The sequence below is a fragment of the Microtus pennsylvanicus genome, chromosome 3, assembly GCF_037038515.1.
Source record: "Microtus pennsylvanicus isolate mMicPen1 chromosome 3, mMicPen1.hap1, whole genome shotgun sequence".
NCBI classification, from domain to species: Eukaryota; Metazoa; Chordata; class Mammalia; order Rodentia; family Cricetidae; genus Microtus; species Microtus pennsylvanicus.
Window position 1 is genome coordinate 54113248 of NC_134581.1, and position 17999 is coordinate 54131246.

Here is a 17999-nt window from a genome sequence, read left to right on the forward strand (position 1 = left end):
GGCTTGTAGTCTAAAGATAGATGTCCAAATATTACAGAAGAACTTTGGGTGACTGTCCAGGCAGTCAGATGTCTCTGTCATTTCTAGAGTTTTGAAAGTTGCTTGCAATGTACTTCCTGTTTACATAAGTAATATTATATCCTTCTGGGGTCTATGATGAAGGTGAAGACTAGATAGTTATAATTATAGTTTTCCTTAGTTATGATAAAAGATAAATTAGGTATAAAATTTTAGACTCACAAAGATAAAATAGATGACAGAGTATTTTCATTAATTTTGTCAAATACAAATAGACAAAATATTGTTAACTATAATTCTTGCTTGATAACTGTTTTGTTATATGTAATTTTACTACGTTAAAGTTAAAAACCTTCCTTTTAATTAAACAGAAAAGGGGAGATGAGGTGGGATGCCCTCTTTATGATGTAAATGTTTTACTACCATTTTGGTTAATAAAGAAGCTACTTTGACCTATGGCAGGCAGAATATAGGTAGGCAGAAAAGTCAAACTGAATATAGGAAGAAAGAAGACAAAAACAAAGAGATGCCAGCAGCCACTGAGGAAACAAAATATGAGGCAATAAACCATGCGCCTCATGGTAAAATAGAGAATAACAAAAATGGGTTAATCTCAGTTGTAGCAGCTAGTTAATAAATAATATGTCTGAGCTGTTAATTACAGTTTGTAACTAATAATTAAGCCTCAGGATGGTTATTTAGGAACTGGCGGGCATGAGAGAAACCTCTGGTTACAACTTTACCTTATATCTATCTGAGTCTCTCTTTCTTACTGGAAATGTGAAGAAAAAAAAAGGTTTAATATGGGCTAGCTAATCCTATTCAATATTTTATAGAATCAAAATGAGGGACCCAGAGAGATTGAAATACCAGTTCTAGATAAAGCTGGCCATATATTGGAACACTGAATAAATCCTTGTGTTTTATCTAAGAGCAAACAAACTAGAGAAATGAGAGATAATGAAAGAAAGTTATTTTCCAAAGACACTACAAAGGAAGGAATAAAACATGCCATTTACAACTAAGGCTAATTGACTGTGCTGGCTAGTTTTATATCAACTTGATACAAGCTACAGTCATTTGAGAAGAGGAAACCTCAACTGAGAAAAATGTCATCATAAGACTGGGCTACAGGCAAACATGTAGGGTATTTTTGTAATTAGTGATTGATATGGGAGGGCCAAGTCTATTGTGGGTCAATTGACCCTTGGGCTAGTGGTCCTGGTTTCTGTAATAAAGCCGACAAAGAGAGCTAATAAACAATCTTTCCCCTGCCTCCAAGTTCCTGACCATTTTGAGTTCCTGTTCTTTGATGGTTAACAGTGATGTAGAAGAATAAGACAAATAAACCCTTTCCTCTCCAACTTGCTTTTGGTCATGGTGTTTCATCACACCCATAGTAATCCTTACTAAGATAGTGTCTGAAAACGAGACACTGCTCTATTCTGATAGGTAATCTACCCATGCATTCCATTTAGGGAAGTAGTTTTGTAACCCCAAGCTTCAGAACAGAATCAAGTTTCCATAACTTGATCAAAATGGGTGAAGAGTACAACAGAATGGGAAAAATGTATCTTTGGCTTTTTTTGATATATGGAGCTCCGATTGTAGCTCAACCAGATGTGGAATTTACCATGTAGCTTGGATTAGACCATGCAGCATTACCCTGACCCAGCCTCTCAGGGGCTGGAATTACAAGGGTGAGCCACCATAGTTGGCTCTTCATCAGTGGTTCTCAACCTGTGGGTAGCAACCCCTAAGGGTCACATGTTGATTTTTACATTACATAACATGAGGAACTGTAATTAAAGGCCGAAGCATTAGAGAGACTGAGAACCACTGTTCTAGACCCACATTTCCCTGCACCAGTGATCTCTGCCCTAGACCTACATTTCCCTATGCCAGTGACCTCTGCTCTAGACCCACATTTCTCTATATCAGTGGTTCCTCATGGTGTAGTAACCCCCAATCATAAAATTACTTTTGTTGCTTTTTCATAGCCATAAATTTGCTACTGTTATGAATCATAATGTAAATATCTATGTTTTCTGGTGGTCTTAGGAGACCCTGTAATAAGATCATTCAACCCCCAATAGGGTCACAATTCACAGGTTAAGAACCACTGCCCTATACCATGCTACAGAATTTAACTTTTTCTGAGAACTGTCCATTACAAGTTAAGCTCCTCTTTTTTTTTTTTTTTTGTGGTTTTTCGAGACAGGGTTTCTCTGTGGTTTTGGAGCCTGTCCTGGAACTAGCTCTTGTAGACTAGGCTGGTCTCGAACTCACAGAGATCCGCCTGCCTCTGCCTCCCGAGTGCTGGGATTAAAGGCGTGCGCCACCACCGCCCAGTTAAGCTCCTCTTTATTACTAATGTGGAAAATGCCTGAGTTCTGTTTTCAAAACTCAGGTAAGAGATCTCAAAGGAGGCAAAGAAGTACATGTTTCAGAGAAGGTGATTACCTAACTGAGGGGTGTCCATTTCCACACCGTCACTGAAAAGAGGTGTTTTCATCCAATATGCGGTATCCTGTTCCTCTGGAGATGTAGGGGAGCCCTGAAGCATGCCACCAAGACATCGCCCAATGAGGAGAGCAATTGTTCTTTCCAGATCCACAAGCCACACCCATGACTGAGCTGGCTGAGGTAATGGCACACCAGCAGGGTCAATTATTTCTGGTCCTCCTGAAGAGAAAATCAGTACAATTGTGTCTTTATCTGTTACTTTTAAAATTTAAAAGTTTTCTTTTGGACTTTAACCTATTATACTATAATAAGATATTGAAGAAAATAAATTTTTAAGAAAAACATGTGGCATTTTCTAAATACAAATTACCTGGTATATTAGACTAAATTTTACTTACAGATGTTAATCCATTAAATAATTTTTCATTTATAAAGTTATTAATTTTAAGAAAAATACTAAATCAGCACATGCAAACTTATCTCAATGGATTCTATTATACCATCTAGATCAAATTTTAGCATCTTAGGCAGTCTTTGGGTCTTTTTCTCCAAAACGAAACAAGAATTCATCAATTAAAGTGACACTATTGTTTAATAACTCATCTGGCTTAAACTCAGAATTGTCTTATACGAAGACCCAGACCCAGGCTTTCTTAGTGTATGCTTGTTTCTAAAAGTTCTTCATATGTGCGCTCTCTCTCTCTCTCTCTCTCTCTCTCTCTCTCTCTCTCTCTCTCTCTCACACACACACACACACACACACACACACACACACACACACACTAACCACAAAGATAACAGAAATCCAAGAGGGGGAAAAATACCAAAAGGTAGGTATCTGAAAAGATTGACAATCCTCTGATAAAATTAATATGGAAAGACAGACTCCATAAATTTTAAAAATAGAAAAAAAGGATGTGTAGCAATGTAGATATAAAAAAATTTTTCAACCCATAAATGAACACAATCAATTTTACACCAAAAAAAATTGAAAGTCAACAAAATAACATTTTCTGGGGAAAAAAATTCTAAAATGGATTAGAAAAAAAAACCCAAATTTCCACAATCCATGCACATATACAATAAAAAAAATAAAACTATGAACCACAAAGGCACATAATTTTATAGATAAATTCCTCTAGCACTTTAAAAAAAGAAAATTTTTACCCTTCAAAAATTACTTCAGGGCCGGGCAGTAGGGGCAAATGTCTTTAATCCCAGCACTCAGGAGGCAGAAGCAGGTAGATTTCTGTGAGTTCAAGGCCAACCTGGTCTACAGGACAGCTAGGACAGGAACACAGAGAAACCCCGTCTCAAAAAATCAAAACAAAACAAAAAAATTACTTCAGAAAACAGGGGGGAAAGTGAAAAATCAAAATTCATACTATAAGTTTTGCAAATGAGGCAAGAACAGCATGAAAAGGGGAAACTTTCAAAAAAATAATCAGTTATGTTATCCAAACAGAAGGACACTCAACCCACCTGAAACAGAAAGTTCTAAGAAACTTTAGGAAAGCAAGAATAACCTGAAACTGCCACATTAAGCTGAATCACTATTCCGATATGATCATGAATTTGGTACTCTGATCATTTCAATTCAGTAGTCAACGGAATTGACCACTGCTATAGCAACAAGGGTTTCAATGTTATCCTGTCAAAAACCAAAGCTTTCCAGAAAAAAAACAAAAAAGCAAAACTAAGACTCTAAGCACTGACAAGTGGTTTTCTCAAGGTTGCACAAGAAGTTGCTAGTAGAGACTAAAATCCAGAGCTTAACATGCCTCAGTCCATGACTCTTTCCAATTTAAGGGGAAAGGAGACAACAATTCACTAACTTGAAATGTCTGTAGGTTCTAGTAGTAAGGTTTCTTTGACAACCTTAAGATAGATTAAAATAGGTAACACTGACACTCTTGCAAACACAAACTACTGCCAAATGTCTAGAATTACCAGTGTTGTACAATTCAAGAATGAATAAAAATACCTTGTCTAAAATCAAATGCACTAAAAAGATATTTTCTCAATTTCCATTTTAAAATTCAACCAGTTACCTAAATAACCAACCAAAATAAGAAATATGCTACTATCAAATAGATAAGTAACGATAAAATCTTTTATATTTATGATATAAAATGCTTAAATCGAATATAGTGATTCATTGATCATAAATGTACCATTTCAAATACCTCAAAGGAAAAAAGTAATGCTGGATTAAATTAGGACACATTTTGCTATCTATTGTAAGACACATCTTAATTTCAATCCTGTCAAACTTTGTAGAACAAAAAGCTTTAGAATCACTGACCATAAAGATACTTTTTATGGTGCCCATAAACAACTTTCTTAGCTACTGCACTGTCCAGTCTTAGAAAACAATCACATCTTTTTGTTTACATGAAATGCCCACATAATTAGGCATGATTTTATTTGAGATAAGCAAGAAAAAGAATCTTCCTCAAGAGCAGTTATTAACTTTTTACTGCCTGTACTTACCATGAAGAGGCCACTGTAATTCTTGGTCTTCTAAAAGAGCAGCTGCTGGCAGAAGTCTATTAAGGCAATCGAGAGGTGGCAAGAGATCGAGGAGGTGACTCAGTAAAGGACGAGCCACTGACACGGGGAGTAACAGCAGGGAGTTAACAATCTGGCAGAGCATACTGCCTGCAGCTGACACATAGATCACATCTATGAAGGGCAAGAAATGCAGTGTAAATTAATGACCTCAAATTAAAAAAAAATAAAAACCTAAATATTTCTTTAGTTTGGAAGAAGAGTAGACTAACTGAGTAACTCATTGTTCAATACCTACCTGATAGGTATTGATAGGTCACGGTAGTATTTACTATCAGAAAATACCACCAACAGACTCTATGTAGAAATGCAAACTTACCATGCATGCTAACAAACTCATAACACAGAAACTGATTTCTTAAAATACATTATAATTCCACAACCATTAATTTATCCTCACTTTTAAATTTATTCAAACATTCAGAGTACCTACAACAGACTAGGTATTATGCAAGGTAGAGACATAGTTATGACCAAAGCAGGCAAAAGCTCCCACTTTCCTGTGATGCCAACATTCTAGCAAGCAAAGTTTTTTTTTTTATTTTTCTAATCTAAAATAATTTTTAAAATTAAGATCATCATAAAATATCTGTTTTTTCACTATGGGCATTACTTTTCAGTCAAATTACTCTAATATTTCCCTGTACTCAGGGCCAAGAGGAACAGTCACAAGTAAGTCCAGTCTGCGTGAACAATAAATTTATACTGCATACAAAACAGGCAAACCACCATGACTAATGAATAACAGTCTTGGGTTCTCAGCTAATTTCTTTCTTTTCTTAGGATACTTCAGAGATCAACAACCAAGAAAATATTCAATAGTCAACTAGATAAAGGCTCTGGTGCTCGGCAAAGTCCTCAATAGGTGCAGGCACAGGGATTAAAGACACTTGTTCCAGATGAGGCTATTCAGAAAGAGGAGAGGATTAAAAGCAAAATTTAAAGGATTCCAACATGGAAGGGCATAGCCAAGGAAGAGAGGGGCAAATACTTTATGAAGTCCCAGAAAAAAACTGGTCAGAGACAGAGGTGAAATAGGACTGTGCTACACAGAGGAGAGCTCATGGAAGAAAGCATTTCAAGAAGGAAATTGCAGTTGGGCGTTGGTGGTGCGTGGAGACAGAGACAAGCAGATCTCTGAGTTCAAGGCCAGCCTGATCTACAGAGTAAGTTCCAGAACAATCAGGAGTACACAGAGAAACCCTGTCTCAAAAAACCAAAAAGAAAAAAAGGAAATTGGACAGAGTATGGTAGTGAGTCCAGCCTTTGGAAGGCTGATACAGAAGGATCACTTTGAATTTAAGAACATATTCTAAAGTGTTAGACACTGTCTCAAAAAGAAGGGAGGGAGGGAGGGAGGGAGGGATATGAGGAATACTGACAAAATATGGAGGAGATAAAAAGCATACTTTACATCATAAATTAACTGACTTTATATAATCTAATGTCTTTAAACTAGATCTGCTGCCGAGAGTTAGAATCCTTTAAGATCAGCGTTACAGCACCCCTACACGATGAATGGAAACAAAACCAATACAAAGGAAACCGGATCACTTCTCTTTCACTCAGAGGTGTCAAGCATTCTTGAGGTTTTGAGAAAGTTCAATGACTCTTGCCTCATACCCACTGGTTAAATGTGAATTTCAACACCAAACTCACCTCTTAATTTCTCTCCAACACTGCCATTCCAAGGACTCTCTTTAAGTAAATCTGCAGAACGTGAATAAATATCTGTAGCATGAGGCAGCAAAAGCTGAAGGTGTTTATGAAGCAATGCCACACTGCTTGAGTTCTAAGAAGAAAAAATCCTAAATTACCACTCTAAAAGATCCAATGTACAAAAATATTTACGACATCCCCAGGTATCTGAGCTGTAGGTTCCTAATAGAATACCACGAAAAGGAGAGAACTACACACCTCAGTAATGTTATTAATGTGGCAAAAAGCCAGCAGTTGTTTCTGTAGTGAACACAGCAGTTCATGGAGATGAGCAGGCTGACTGTTTTCTGACGGTGATGTTCCGAGAAGATATTTATCACTGTTCTTTTCCAGCTCTCCAAATGCTTGATCCTAAAATGACATATAGTGTAGCTCATATTTCAAATATGCTTTAGAAAATGATTTTTATTTGTTTATTCTTTATTACATGAAAAACCCTTGATAAAATTCTAACGTAAATCTTCTTGTAATTTTAAGTTACACGTTACATTGCCATCACAATATTTCAGATATAACAGGTTTCTCTCTTTGGAGAAGTGAATCTAAAATTTTATTTACATTGTTTAAATGTTAAAACTTTTACCTAAAAAGATCATTACATCTTTATTGTTTTCTTAATACAGTGAAAAACCAAGGTACCGTGTAAAACCCTAAATTTCTTAAGAGGGTCTTCATTAAAATTTCAGCCAAATGAGTGTCTGGATGGCAGGTCTGAGGACCATAAGGCTGATCTGACAGGTTTCCATAACCCATGCACACAGTCGAAAGGTCAGCAGCATCAGAAGGTGAGCTATAGCCAAGAAGGGAGGCAACATGGGTATGATCTTGCAAACTTGTCAGGATTATATCCAGTTGCATTCTCTAAACAACAATGAAAAAGAAACATGTAATTAGCATAGCATGTATTAAAAGAGAGTAAAAAGGGATATAAGGAAAAAACTATACTAACAATGCTAACTAGACCATTTACTAGCTTGATAAACAACCTTCAAGAAGTACATAATTATAGAAAAAAACTATTCAACTAATATCACTTCAGAAAATGTAACTAACAGGTTTCTAATCTCATATTTTATGATAAATACCTAAAATTCCAAGTTAAAATAGGATAATGTGTATAATAATTTAAGCACAGAAATAAGAAATACCGAGATAAATTATACTCATGCTATTCAACAAAATTACTGATGACAACTGCTTATTCTAATGTTTAGGAAAAAAATCATTTATAATCTAAACTAATGCAAAATATTTACTGGAAAACATCTGTGGACATTATACACCAATATGTACCATGATTCCCCTCAAATCTATAGCTCTACAACTGACTTTAGCAAAGTATTTCCATGCACTTAAAATAATAAAAATTAAAAATAAGCATACTCATGCTTCAAATGCTTTTTGCTAGTGATAACCTTTTCCTTTTCAGATAAGCAACTCTAAGCATGGGACTAACAGCAATAACACAAGATTAATTTCAACTTAGCACTTACAATAAACCAAGAGTATCTCACCATAATCAACACTAAAAAAATGAATTATAACTCTAAGAACTGACCCCAAGTTTTAGTAAATCATCATATGCATAATCACTAGACAACAACATACAACATCAAATAATCAGAATGCACCAGAACTATCAAGCACTACACTTTGACACATATAGCAGTTGATTTGCTTTATTTTTTTCCTTTCAGTCCAATTTCTTCTGATGTGACTGGTTTGTCTACATGCAAAGGCTTACCTGTCCTTTGGATAAGCTTTCCCATCTATCAGGTCCTTGGGGTAAAAGAGAATGAAGTAATTCCATCCGTTCTCGTAATGGAGGTAACAGCATGGTTGCTCCCACTGACAGTGTTTCAATTACCACCTAATAATCAAAAACAAAACAAAAAAGAAAGGAAAAGTGCGTTGATTAGCCCAGATCTTCCAGATCTTCTCTTTTTTTTTTTTTTTTTTTGGTTTTTCGAGACAGCATTTCTCTGTAGCTTTGGTGCCTGTCCTGGAACTAGCTCTTGTGGACCAGGCTGGCCTCGAACTCCTAGAGATTCACCTGCCTCTGCCTCCTGAGTGCTGGTATTAAAAGTGTGCACCACCACCGCCGGGCTCAGATCTTCTCTTTTTAATAGCAAAATATGAAAAGTGAATGTACTAACTGTTGGGATTCTACAAGTCTAAAAGTATCATGTGAAAAATGAAAATGTCTTTCTTTAGTTGAGAGGGTTTAAGAACATCTTCTGGGCATGGCTGCACAGGCCTTTAATCCCAGAAGGAGGCCGAGGGAGGCAATTCTCTGTGAGTTCAAGGCTAGCCTGGTCTACAAAGTGAGGTCCAGGACAGCCAGGGCTACACAGGGAAACACATGATTGAAGATAGCTATTATAGCTGAATATCCCATTTAGCTAAAGCTTCAGGTCATGACTCTCTTCTCTTACCTCTTGGATTTCATCTGGGACAGTTGAGTCCATCAGTCTGAAGAGTAAATTTCGAAGTGGACCTGCTTGTCTCCCAAGAATACTGGTAGCTACCCCTCCAGCAAGGGCCAGAGCTAGGTGATTTGAAAGCAACTTCAAGCACAGCTTAAGAAAATTATGGTGTTCTCTGAAACAAAACAAGCAAAACAAAACAAGCTGTTGTGAATTTCTGAAGCACAAAAGTAAATGCAATATCCAACTTGAGTAACATTTTTTGTGAAGTAATGACCAATGATAATTTTTAAAACAGTTATAAAACTAAGAAGTTATTAATAAAAGTTTAGCTCTTCTCTAGCTTATAAAGACTGATAAAATCTCAACAAGAAAGAATTAAGTCAAAATTTAAAAAGAGTAATTAATACACATATTTACAACATACCTTGATGAAGGGAAAGGCAGTGGAGGAATCTCACTGTTTATTTTATCACAGTATCTCTCAAGAAAGGATCGAAGATGTGAGAAGGTACTCTCCTCAAGATCTACGCAATAAGGCCGGTGCCATGCAACAACTTGTCTAGAAGAAAGCATCACAAAATGGTCCAACAGCCTTATAATCAAACTTCTATACATGATCAAAAACAAAAAACAAGACACGTGGGATGGGGAGAACAGCTTCCTTGATTTAAAAGTATAGCCACTGGGTTTTTTGGTTTTTTGTCTTCTTTTGGGGGGGGAGAGGGGCTTTATTTTGCTTTTTGCTTTTGTTATTTGAAGTAATTTATTTTGTTTTACAAATAAAACCAACCAAAAAATAAAAAAATAAATAAAACCAGACAAAGAGCAATGAAGTACAACAAATGTTTTAAACCAATAAGGCCTAGTTCTGATCTTAATCTGCTCTAGATAGGGGAAACTGAACTGTGTGTGTGATATACCTGTATTCATATATATGAGTGGAGGGCAGACAGAGGTTGATGCCCAGTGTCATCCTCAGTCCCTCTCCACCTAATTTTTGGAAACAAGGTCTTTCACTGAAGTTGGAGCTCATAATTTAGCTGAACAAGCAAGACAGTGAACTCCAGAGATCCATCTACACATACCACCACAACCTAAGCACCAAAATTAAAGATATGGTCTGTATGTAGCACCTGGCTTTTACATGGAGGCTGGGGATCTGAACTCAATTCCTCATACTTGCAAGGCAAACATTTTACTGACTCAGCCATCTCCTCAGTTTGACACTTAAACATTCTCTAAAGACAGAGAATTCAAAATGAGAAGAAAATTAAATGATCTTAAATATAGCTTCTTGCTGTTAAAATATATGTAACCTCAATATGCACATGAAAAGGGATTTAAATGTCATTTTTATGATAACAGAGTCAATGCTAGAAATTATATATACTTTTAGTGTGTGTGTATATAGTAGTTAATCTTAAAAATCACATTAAACTTATTTCTAAATTTATTAATACTACTGTTATACTCTTGTAGGGTTACATATGAAGTATTCTGCCCAAAGATTCATGTGTTGAAGGCTTGGTCCATGCTAGTGAATCCAATATTGATGAAAGAAGGTCGATATTCTGCTATACCATAATGTTCTGACTTACTTCAGGCCAAGGCAATGAATCCAAAAGAGCATGGACTGGTGCATGTAAACCAAAGCAAATCCTTCAGTCTTTTAAGGTGTTTATATAATTTATTATTACAGGCAAAGGTATCAAAACAATTACCTACATAAATAATAATACTTGTTTGATAATGCAATATGTTGATGGCTCCTATCTGATGATACAAATAACTTTAAATTAACATGAGTTTACACAAAACTTTGCCAGTGAAGAGCTACAAATGGTCTGTTTACTTTTTACATGTAAAATTTCACAAAAGAAAGGCATCTTATGATAAACCCAATGTTTCTTCCCAGTGCCATCCAGCCCCCCACATGGTGTGTTATCATAAATAAACAGTAGTTGAATGGTCTGTAACTTATTCTTACTGTAGAGATCTGCATGTGTTATTCTGTTAAACATGAAATATACCTATTATCAAATAATATACCTACTATCAAAGTCTGTACTATTTAGAAATTAATTTTAATATACTATCATCATTATTACTACTATTAAATTTAACTATTCAAATTCTGAAGTATATTGTGTAATGTTCACTCAATGGACATTCAGTCTTAAAATAAATATAGGAAAATATTTTTTTAAAAACTCACAAGAATGCTTAAATATAGCACTTACCTGTCCCTAGGGAGAGCAGTCCATGCCAAACTATGTGATGTTCCAGCTGAGATCTGCTGAATAGCTATGCCATCTAAGCCACTCACTTTTTTTGGTTTAGTAATGGGACCTGTGGAATTTCCCTGGCCACACTGCCCCATGGAGTTATTGCCCCAGGCATAAACTTCATTATCTAAAAATAAGACATAGGTATAAAAGTTAAATTCAAATGTTAACAAATTTAAGAAATAGAATAATTAATAACACTTCTTTAAAAACAAATGACTTAGACCACCTGTAATACCTGCACTAAGGAGGTAAGACAGGAGAATTTAAAGTTTGTGCTAAAAAGTTAAGCTATAAAGATGCTACCTAAAATACTAAAACAAACGAATAAACAGGACTTTACCATGAGAAAGAGACAAACAATGACTATCTCCAATAGAAATATCAACTATTCTTGTGGCAGCCAATTCTTCAATGAGCTTGGGTCGCAAAGCAGTAGCTTCTGAAGAACCACAACCTAGACAAGCCCCACAACCCCAAGCATAGACCTGAAAAGACAGACATACAGAACACATCAATTCCAAAAAACAAGTAGATTATTAGCTAAAATTATCAACAAGTGTGGTAACTTCCTGCTATTAAAACAATAAGATGTTAAAATAATATTTAGTGTTTTGATCATTTTTAAATGGTCATGGTAGCCCTTAGGAGGCTGATCAACAAGACAGCTGAGAAGCAAATATACCAGCCCTTAGTTTCCTCAGCTGATCATCCCCATTCCCACTCTCCAAATAATCCTCTCAAAAATACAGACATAAAAAAGTAGAAATATTAAGCCATTAGAACACCTAAGAAAATTAACAGTAATTATTTCTTAGCAAGTATCTGCACCTTGTTTGTTTCATTAGAAAAAAATAGCTAGGCTGTGGTGGCACAGGCCTTTAATCCCAGCACTCAGAAAGCAGAGGGACGTGGGTCTCTGAGTTCAAGGCCAGCCTGCTCTACAGAGTGAGTTCCAGATCCTGTCGTGGAAAACCAAAAATAAAAACGAAAAGAGAAAAAAAAAAAGAAAAAAGAAACGGGGTGGGGAGAGGAGAGAAAAGAAAAAGGAAAAAAGGAAGAAAACCCTATCTAAAATAAGGAAGAAAAAAAATCACTGCCATTTATTGTGCTGTCTTTAAATACCCAGTATATAAACAGATGAGAAGCTTTAAACTGGCCACAAATAAAATCAAAGAAAGATAGGAGATTCTCTGCTAAAGTTACCACTAACTGACTTGCACTTGGCTAATACTGTTCAATCTAAGCAGTTATGGAAATACTACTTTAAAATTTCTACTTACTGCTGGGTGGTACTGTGGCGCAGGCACACAGGAGGCAGAGGCAGGTGGATCTCAGATTTAGAGGTCAGTCTCATCTACAGCATAAGCTCTAGGACAGCCAGGACTATTACAGAAACCCTGTCTCAAAAAACCAAAAATAAACATTAAAAAAAAAACCCTCTACTTACATGTTTCTTACATGGTAGACTAGACCAAGAAATGATAAAATTAATACTATAAACCACAAAACTGATTTTACCTATCACTCACAAAGAATATGTGAATCAGCAGTCACATAGCTCCCCTGAACACCTTTATTTGCTACTAATTAAAAATAATAACAAAATGAATTGTGGTTGACTTATGCTATCCAGGAAAAGACACATGAAGAAAAGGAGAAATGACTTCCAATTTTACAATCCAAACTGAACAACTTTTTCTTTCAATTGCCTTTGATATAATTATATTCACCCTTTATGCCATAATGGCTTTTTCTGTTATGGTTATTATTTTTGTTTTGTCTTCAAATTATTTTAGGAAAGATGGGTAAGAACAGGTTAGATGTCTTCATCTAAACAGAAGACCATATATTTATACCAATTACCAGAAAACCTACTCAAGACAAGTACAGGTATAAAAGAACTCCAGTATATCAATAGCCTATTCAAACAAAGATTAGGAACTAAACACAGGGAGGGAAACATTACTGAGACTCTAAATGACTCCAAGTCCAATACTGTACTAGTATTCAGTAAGGCCCTCTTAGCTTTCTTTTGAATATTCTTTTAGCTGAGCACTAGATTAAGAATACTTGTAGCTCAGTTGGTACAATACTTGCTTAGCATGCAAAATGTCCTGGGTTTGAGCCCTAAAACTATAACACACAAAAAGAGTACTTGTCTTGCATTTTAGGGATTATGTTATGCTATAAAAAATTCATTATGCATTAAGACAGAAGAGTTACATTTAGTAGAAAATTAGACTGAGTAGGCCTGAGGGAACTGAGAGACAGATGGCGTAAGAAGCTCCACAGGTGTAAGAGAAACAGAATGGCTCATCAAAGTATTTCCTCCCACTTTATTTTTCGTAAACATACACACTAGACTTCACATAACCTAATATGTTCATGATAAAACTATTCTATATAGCAAGTAATTTGCAAATTCCTTTGGAATATAGTGTAATAGATTTAGTGTTTATTATTTGCCACCAACAATTATACACAGGAACTTTAAATTCAAATCTTATACAACCATCTGGTACACAAAGCAGAAATTATTTCCTCTCTCATTAAAAAAAAGAACCATATGTCACTGAAGGGAGGCCTGAGATTTGCCTGTGGATATAAATCAAACAAGTGAGCACTTGCTGATTTCAATCCATAAATTCTTACTACAAAACCGACTGTGAGGAACACATGAAAGTATGTGTACTTTTAAGTATGTAACTGACTCTATAACAAAATAATATAGTTTATATTAGATTTTTCAGCATATGAAACACACGTGTCTCAAAGAGTAACTAAACTAAATGTGAATGTCAGCTTTTGTTGGTCATCTACTTTGTCCTGGCATACAATGGCTCCTACATGTTAGGCCAAAGTGGCTGATGAACACCAGGAAGAAAACATTGTCACTTTCCTCATTGGGCCTGGTTCTCTTTGGTACCACCACACTTCCCATCTGGAGGTTTTCTCTTTACCCTCTTTTTTGATCATCTTATCTTTTTAGTTAATATGACTGGTCCCCTCAAATTTTTGTTTTCTGTTTCTTCACTATTCTTTAATAGGAAGGAGACGTTGAGGTGCCTCCATGATTTGGGGAAAAGGGTTAAAGGGTTCTAAGAACTAAATGAATTTATTAAATCAACTTACTTCAAAGAACAGGGGGAAGAAAGAAAATGTATTCAGGTCACACAATCAGGTAAGAAAATCTGGCTCCTTTTCATCAACTACACTTGAAACAAAACAGTATTTTTATCTCAATATGTTGCCTTAAAATGTTTTTCTTTTAATTCCAAACTTCAAGTTCACTTTTTAGCTACCTAGTCCATTGAAATACTCTTATGTTCATTCCTTAGTCCTACCTGTCCTGTTGATGTCAAAGCAAGTGAAGACTGGCTCCCAGCACAAACTTTGCGAATAAACATTCCTTGTAAAGCTTCAATAACTTTGGGTTTATATACTCTGTTGGTATCACCATGGCCAAGTTTGCCTACAAACATAAAAAAGAAAACCATATTCAAGTTAAGCAAATTTTTAAAGCCTGTTCATTTTTTAAGCACTGAAGTTTTAATAAAGTACTTTAATTTTTATAGCAATAACCAGACAGATGAAGAGACCCATTCCTGATAGCAGAGGGCATTAACAAAAGAACATATCTGTTTCAAGAAAGTTAACCATCAACAACTAACAGTCTTCTGTGTCTTATTCTCAATCAATAAAAACTACTTTAAAGAGAAAGAAAGTTCTTATTTGTCCGCCTTTTAGTCATATGTCTTTTTAGAACTTAAACATTTTTAGAACTTAAAAAAATTAAAGATTAATTTTATTTTTAGTTGTGTGTGAGTGTGGTGTAGGCAGAGGCAAAAGAGAAAGAGAAAGAGAAAGAGAAAGAGAAAGAGAAAGAGAAAGAGAAAGAGAAAGAGAGAGATCAGAGGTATTGGATCCCCTGGAACTGGAGCTACAAGTAGTTGTAAGTCACCTGATGTGGGTGTTGGGAATCAAACTCGGGTCCCCTTAGAAGAGCAGTTCTAGCTAGCTCTTAACCACTGAGCCATCTTTCCAGCCCTTATTTTATTTTTATTTATGTGTGTAGGTTTGAATATGTGCATGTGCACGTGCATGTGGGTTCCCAAAGAGGCCAGAGGGAATGCGGGATCTCTTGGAGTGACAGTGACAGGTAGTTCTAAGTTGCTCGATGTGGGTGCTAGGAACCAAACTCTTCTGAAAGAGCAGCAAGTACTCTAAACCACTGAGACATCTCACCAGTGCCTGTATTTCTAACTTTAAATGTGTTGACAGGCTAAACAGGCATTGTAACACAGGGGTATAATTCTACTGCTCAAAAAGCAGAGGCAAGTCTAATGTCATACAGCTAGACCCTGTCTTTGAGAAAACAAAGAAAGCCAGGTACTATAATCCCAGTTATGGGGGAGGGGGGAGTAAAACGATTAAGAGTTTGAGGCTAAACTAGAAGCAACTGCGCACACCTTTAATCCCAGCACTTTTGAGGCAGAGGCAGGCTGACCTCTGTGAGTCCGAGACCAGTCTAGTGTATATAGAGAGACCGTGTCTCAAAAAAATAAATACTTAAAAGTAAAAAAAGATTTTGAGGCCAGTCTGGTCTACACAGTGAATTTCAGGCCAGAAAGGGATATTTCTTTTCAAAATAGAAAAAAAGTGCTGGCAGTTTACATAATTTTTAAAAAATTAAAGACGATTCAATAGTTCAAAAATAGAAAACTTGGAAAACAATTAAAGAGGGAATTTGGTTAACATATAAATGTAACCATACTAGAAATTGATTAAAATATAAATTAAATTATATCACTTTACCTCTTAAATTATTTTCTAAGCTATCATTTTTTTGTTTGGTTTAGTTTTTGTTTTCTGAGACAAAGTCTTGTTAGCCTCTAACTTTCAACCCTCTTGCCTTAGCCTTGGAAATCTTGGAACAGCAGCAGGAGAGAGCCACCACACCTGGCTAAAATTATCTTACTTTTCATACCTATTGCTATTGATCTATGTGTACAAGTAAGAATTCACACAGCAGACAGAGTAACTAATTAAAGTGGACATACATCTGCTCACTCAGTGCAGAAGTGCCTTTTGTTTTGTCTGTCTTCCTGATAACCTATCTTGTTTTCCCATATGATGGAGCAGGGAAAGAAAGCACTGATTTTAACACTGGAAAAAAAACTGGGGGACATCTTGCAACTCAACAACGAGAAACTGTAGTGGTATTTCCATTTGTATTTTAATAAATAAAGCTTGCCTGAAATTCAGAGTAAAACAGCCATACTGATTAGCCTTACAGACCAGGCAGTGGTGACAAACACCTTTAATCCCAGTAGCCACACTAGTTTGCCATAGAAACAGGGCAGTAGGGGGGCACGCCTTTAATCCCAGACCTAGGGAGGAATATAAGACGGAAGAAACAGCTCTCACTCACAGTCTCAGTCTGAGATTTCTAGAGGCAAAATCGCCATTTCAGACAGAGGTAGAGATAAGAGCTATTTTGTTTTTTTGACCTTCAGGTTGAACCCCAATTTCTGTCTTTGGGTTTTTATTAATCATGCTACAAGAAACTTACTATATAACTTATTTTATAAAATGTCCTACAGATAAATGTAATAATATTTTAGGCCTTTTAAAAAATTAGTAAAATGACATGTTTATTGATACCCATAAAATATTATTACAAGTTATAAAAATAACATATATGAACCATATAGACCTATGTTGGCTTTCAAAACAGATATGTATAAATGTACATATATTTAGCAGTCTGTCTCCTAATATGTTTAACAAAGACTAAAATAACATTTTATTTGAAAGAAACAAAATTTGGCAGAGCGGTGGTGGCACACGCCTTTAATCCCAGCACTTGGGAGGCAGAGAGGCAGGTGAATTTCATTGAGTTTGAGGCCGGCCTAGTATACAGAGTACAGGCTTCACTATACAGACAAACCCTGTCTTAGAGAGAAAAAAAAACAATTTATGTCTGTCCATCTATATTTTAATTTTTTTATACTAAGCATACATACTTGAAAAAGATTTTTTTTTCAATTTTTAAGAAAAAAATCCCAAAGCTACCAAAGAAAAAAAATTTTTTTTGTACATACCATTGTCTCCTCCTCCAAAAGACCACACAGTTCTTCCATCTTTGGACAAAGCAATCGTATGTGAACTTCCACAAGAAACCTCTCCTACATTGCTAATATCTTTTACTAGTGTTGGAATGTTACGGCTGTTACTGTCTCCATGACCTTAGATAAAGCACAGAAATAATGTTAACTCCTTTTCTCCAATTTCACAAGAGTAATATGCTATCTGTTATTTTTAAATGCAAGTAAATACAAAAAGAAAATCATCTCTACCTGCTCTCCTAGGTTGCTCCCTCCCTGGCATATTAACGAGTCATTAGAGCATTCTAAGTTTCTGCCTTTGTACTCACCTTATCTGTCTAAAAACACATCCATGTTAACTTGCTTTCACTGATAAATACATTAGAAACTTTAGGATCACG

General features: G+C 35.7%; 1 protein-coding gene across 10 annotated transcripts in view; it reads right to left on the bottom strand.

Annotated features, from left to right (window-relative positions):
- Herc1 (HECT and RLD domain containing E3 ubiquitin protein ligase family member 1) overlaps positions 1-17999 on the bottom strand; it is a 168132-nt gene that overhangs the window by 107668 nt on the left and 42465 nt on the right. For all 10 annotated transcript variants that reach the window (XM_075965424.1, XM_075965420.1, XM_075965418.1 and 7 more), the window contains exons 7-18: positions 17596-17739; positions 14836-14963; positions 11832-11976; positions 11444-11615; positions 9628-9762; positions 9210-9375; positions 8519-8644; positions 7414-7635; positions 6973-7125; positions 6715-6847; positions 4978-5169; positions 2482-2703 (exon numbers count right to left, since the gene is read on the bottom strand). In XM_075965424.1, the coding sequence (XP_075821539.1) occupies positions 2482-2703; positions 4978-5169; positions 6715-6847; positions 6973-7125; positions 7414-7635; positions 8519-8644; positions 9210-9375; positions 9628-9762; positions 11444-11615; positions 11832-11976; positions 14836-14963; positions 17596-17739 (1938 nt within the window). The remainder of the gene's footprint in view (positions 1-2481; positions 2704-4977; positions 5170-6714; positions 6848-6972; positions 7126-7413; positions 7636-8518; positions 8645-9209; positions 9376-9627; positions 9763-11443; positions 11616-11831; positions 11977-14835; positions 14964-17595; positions 17740-17999) is intronic.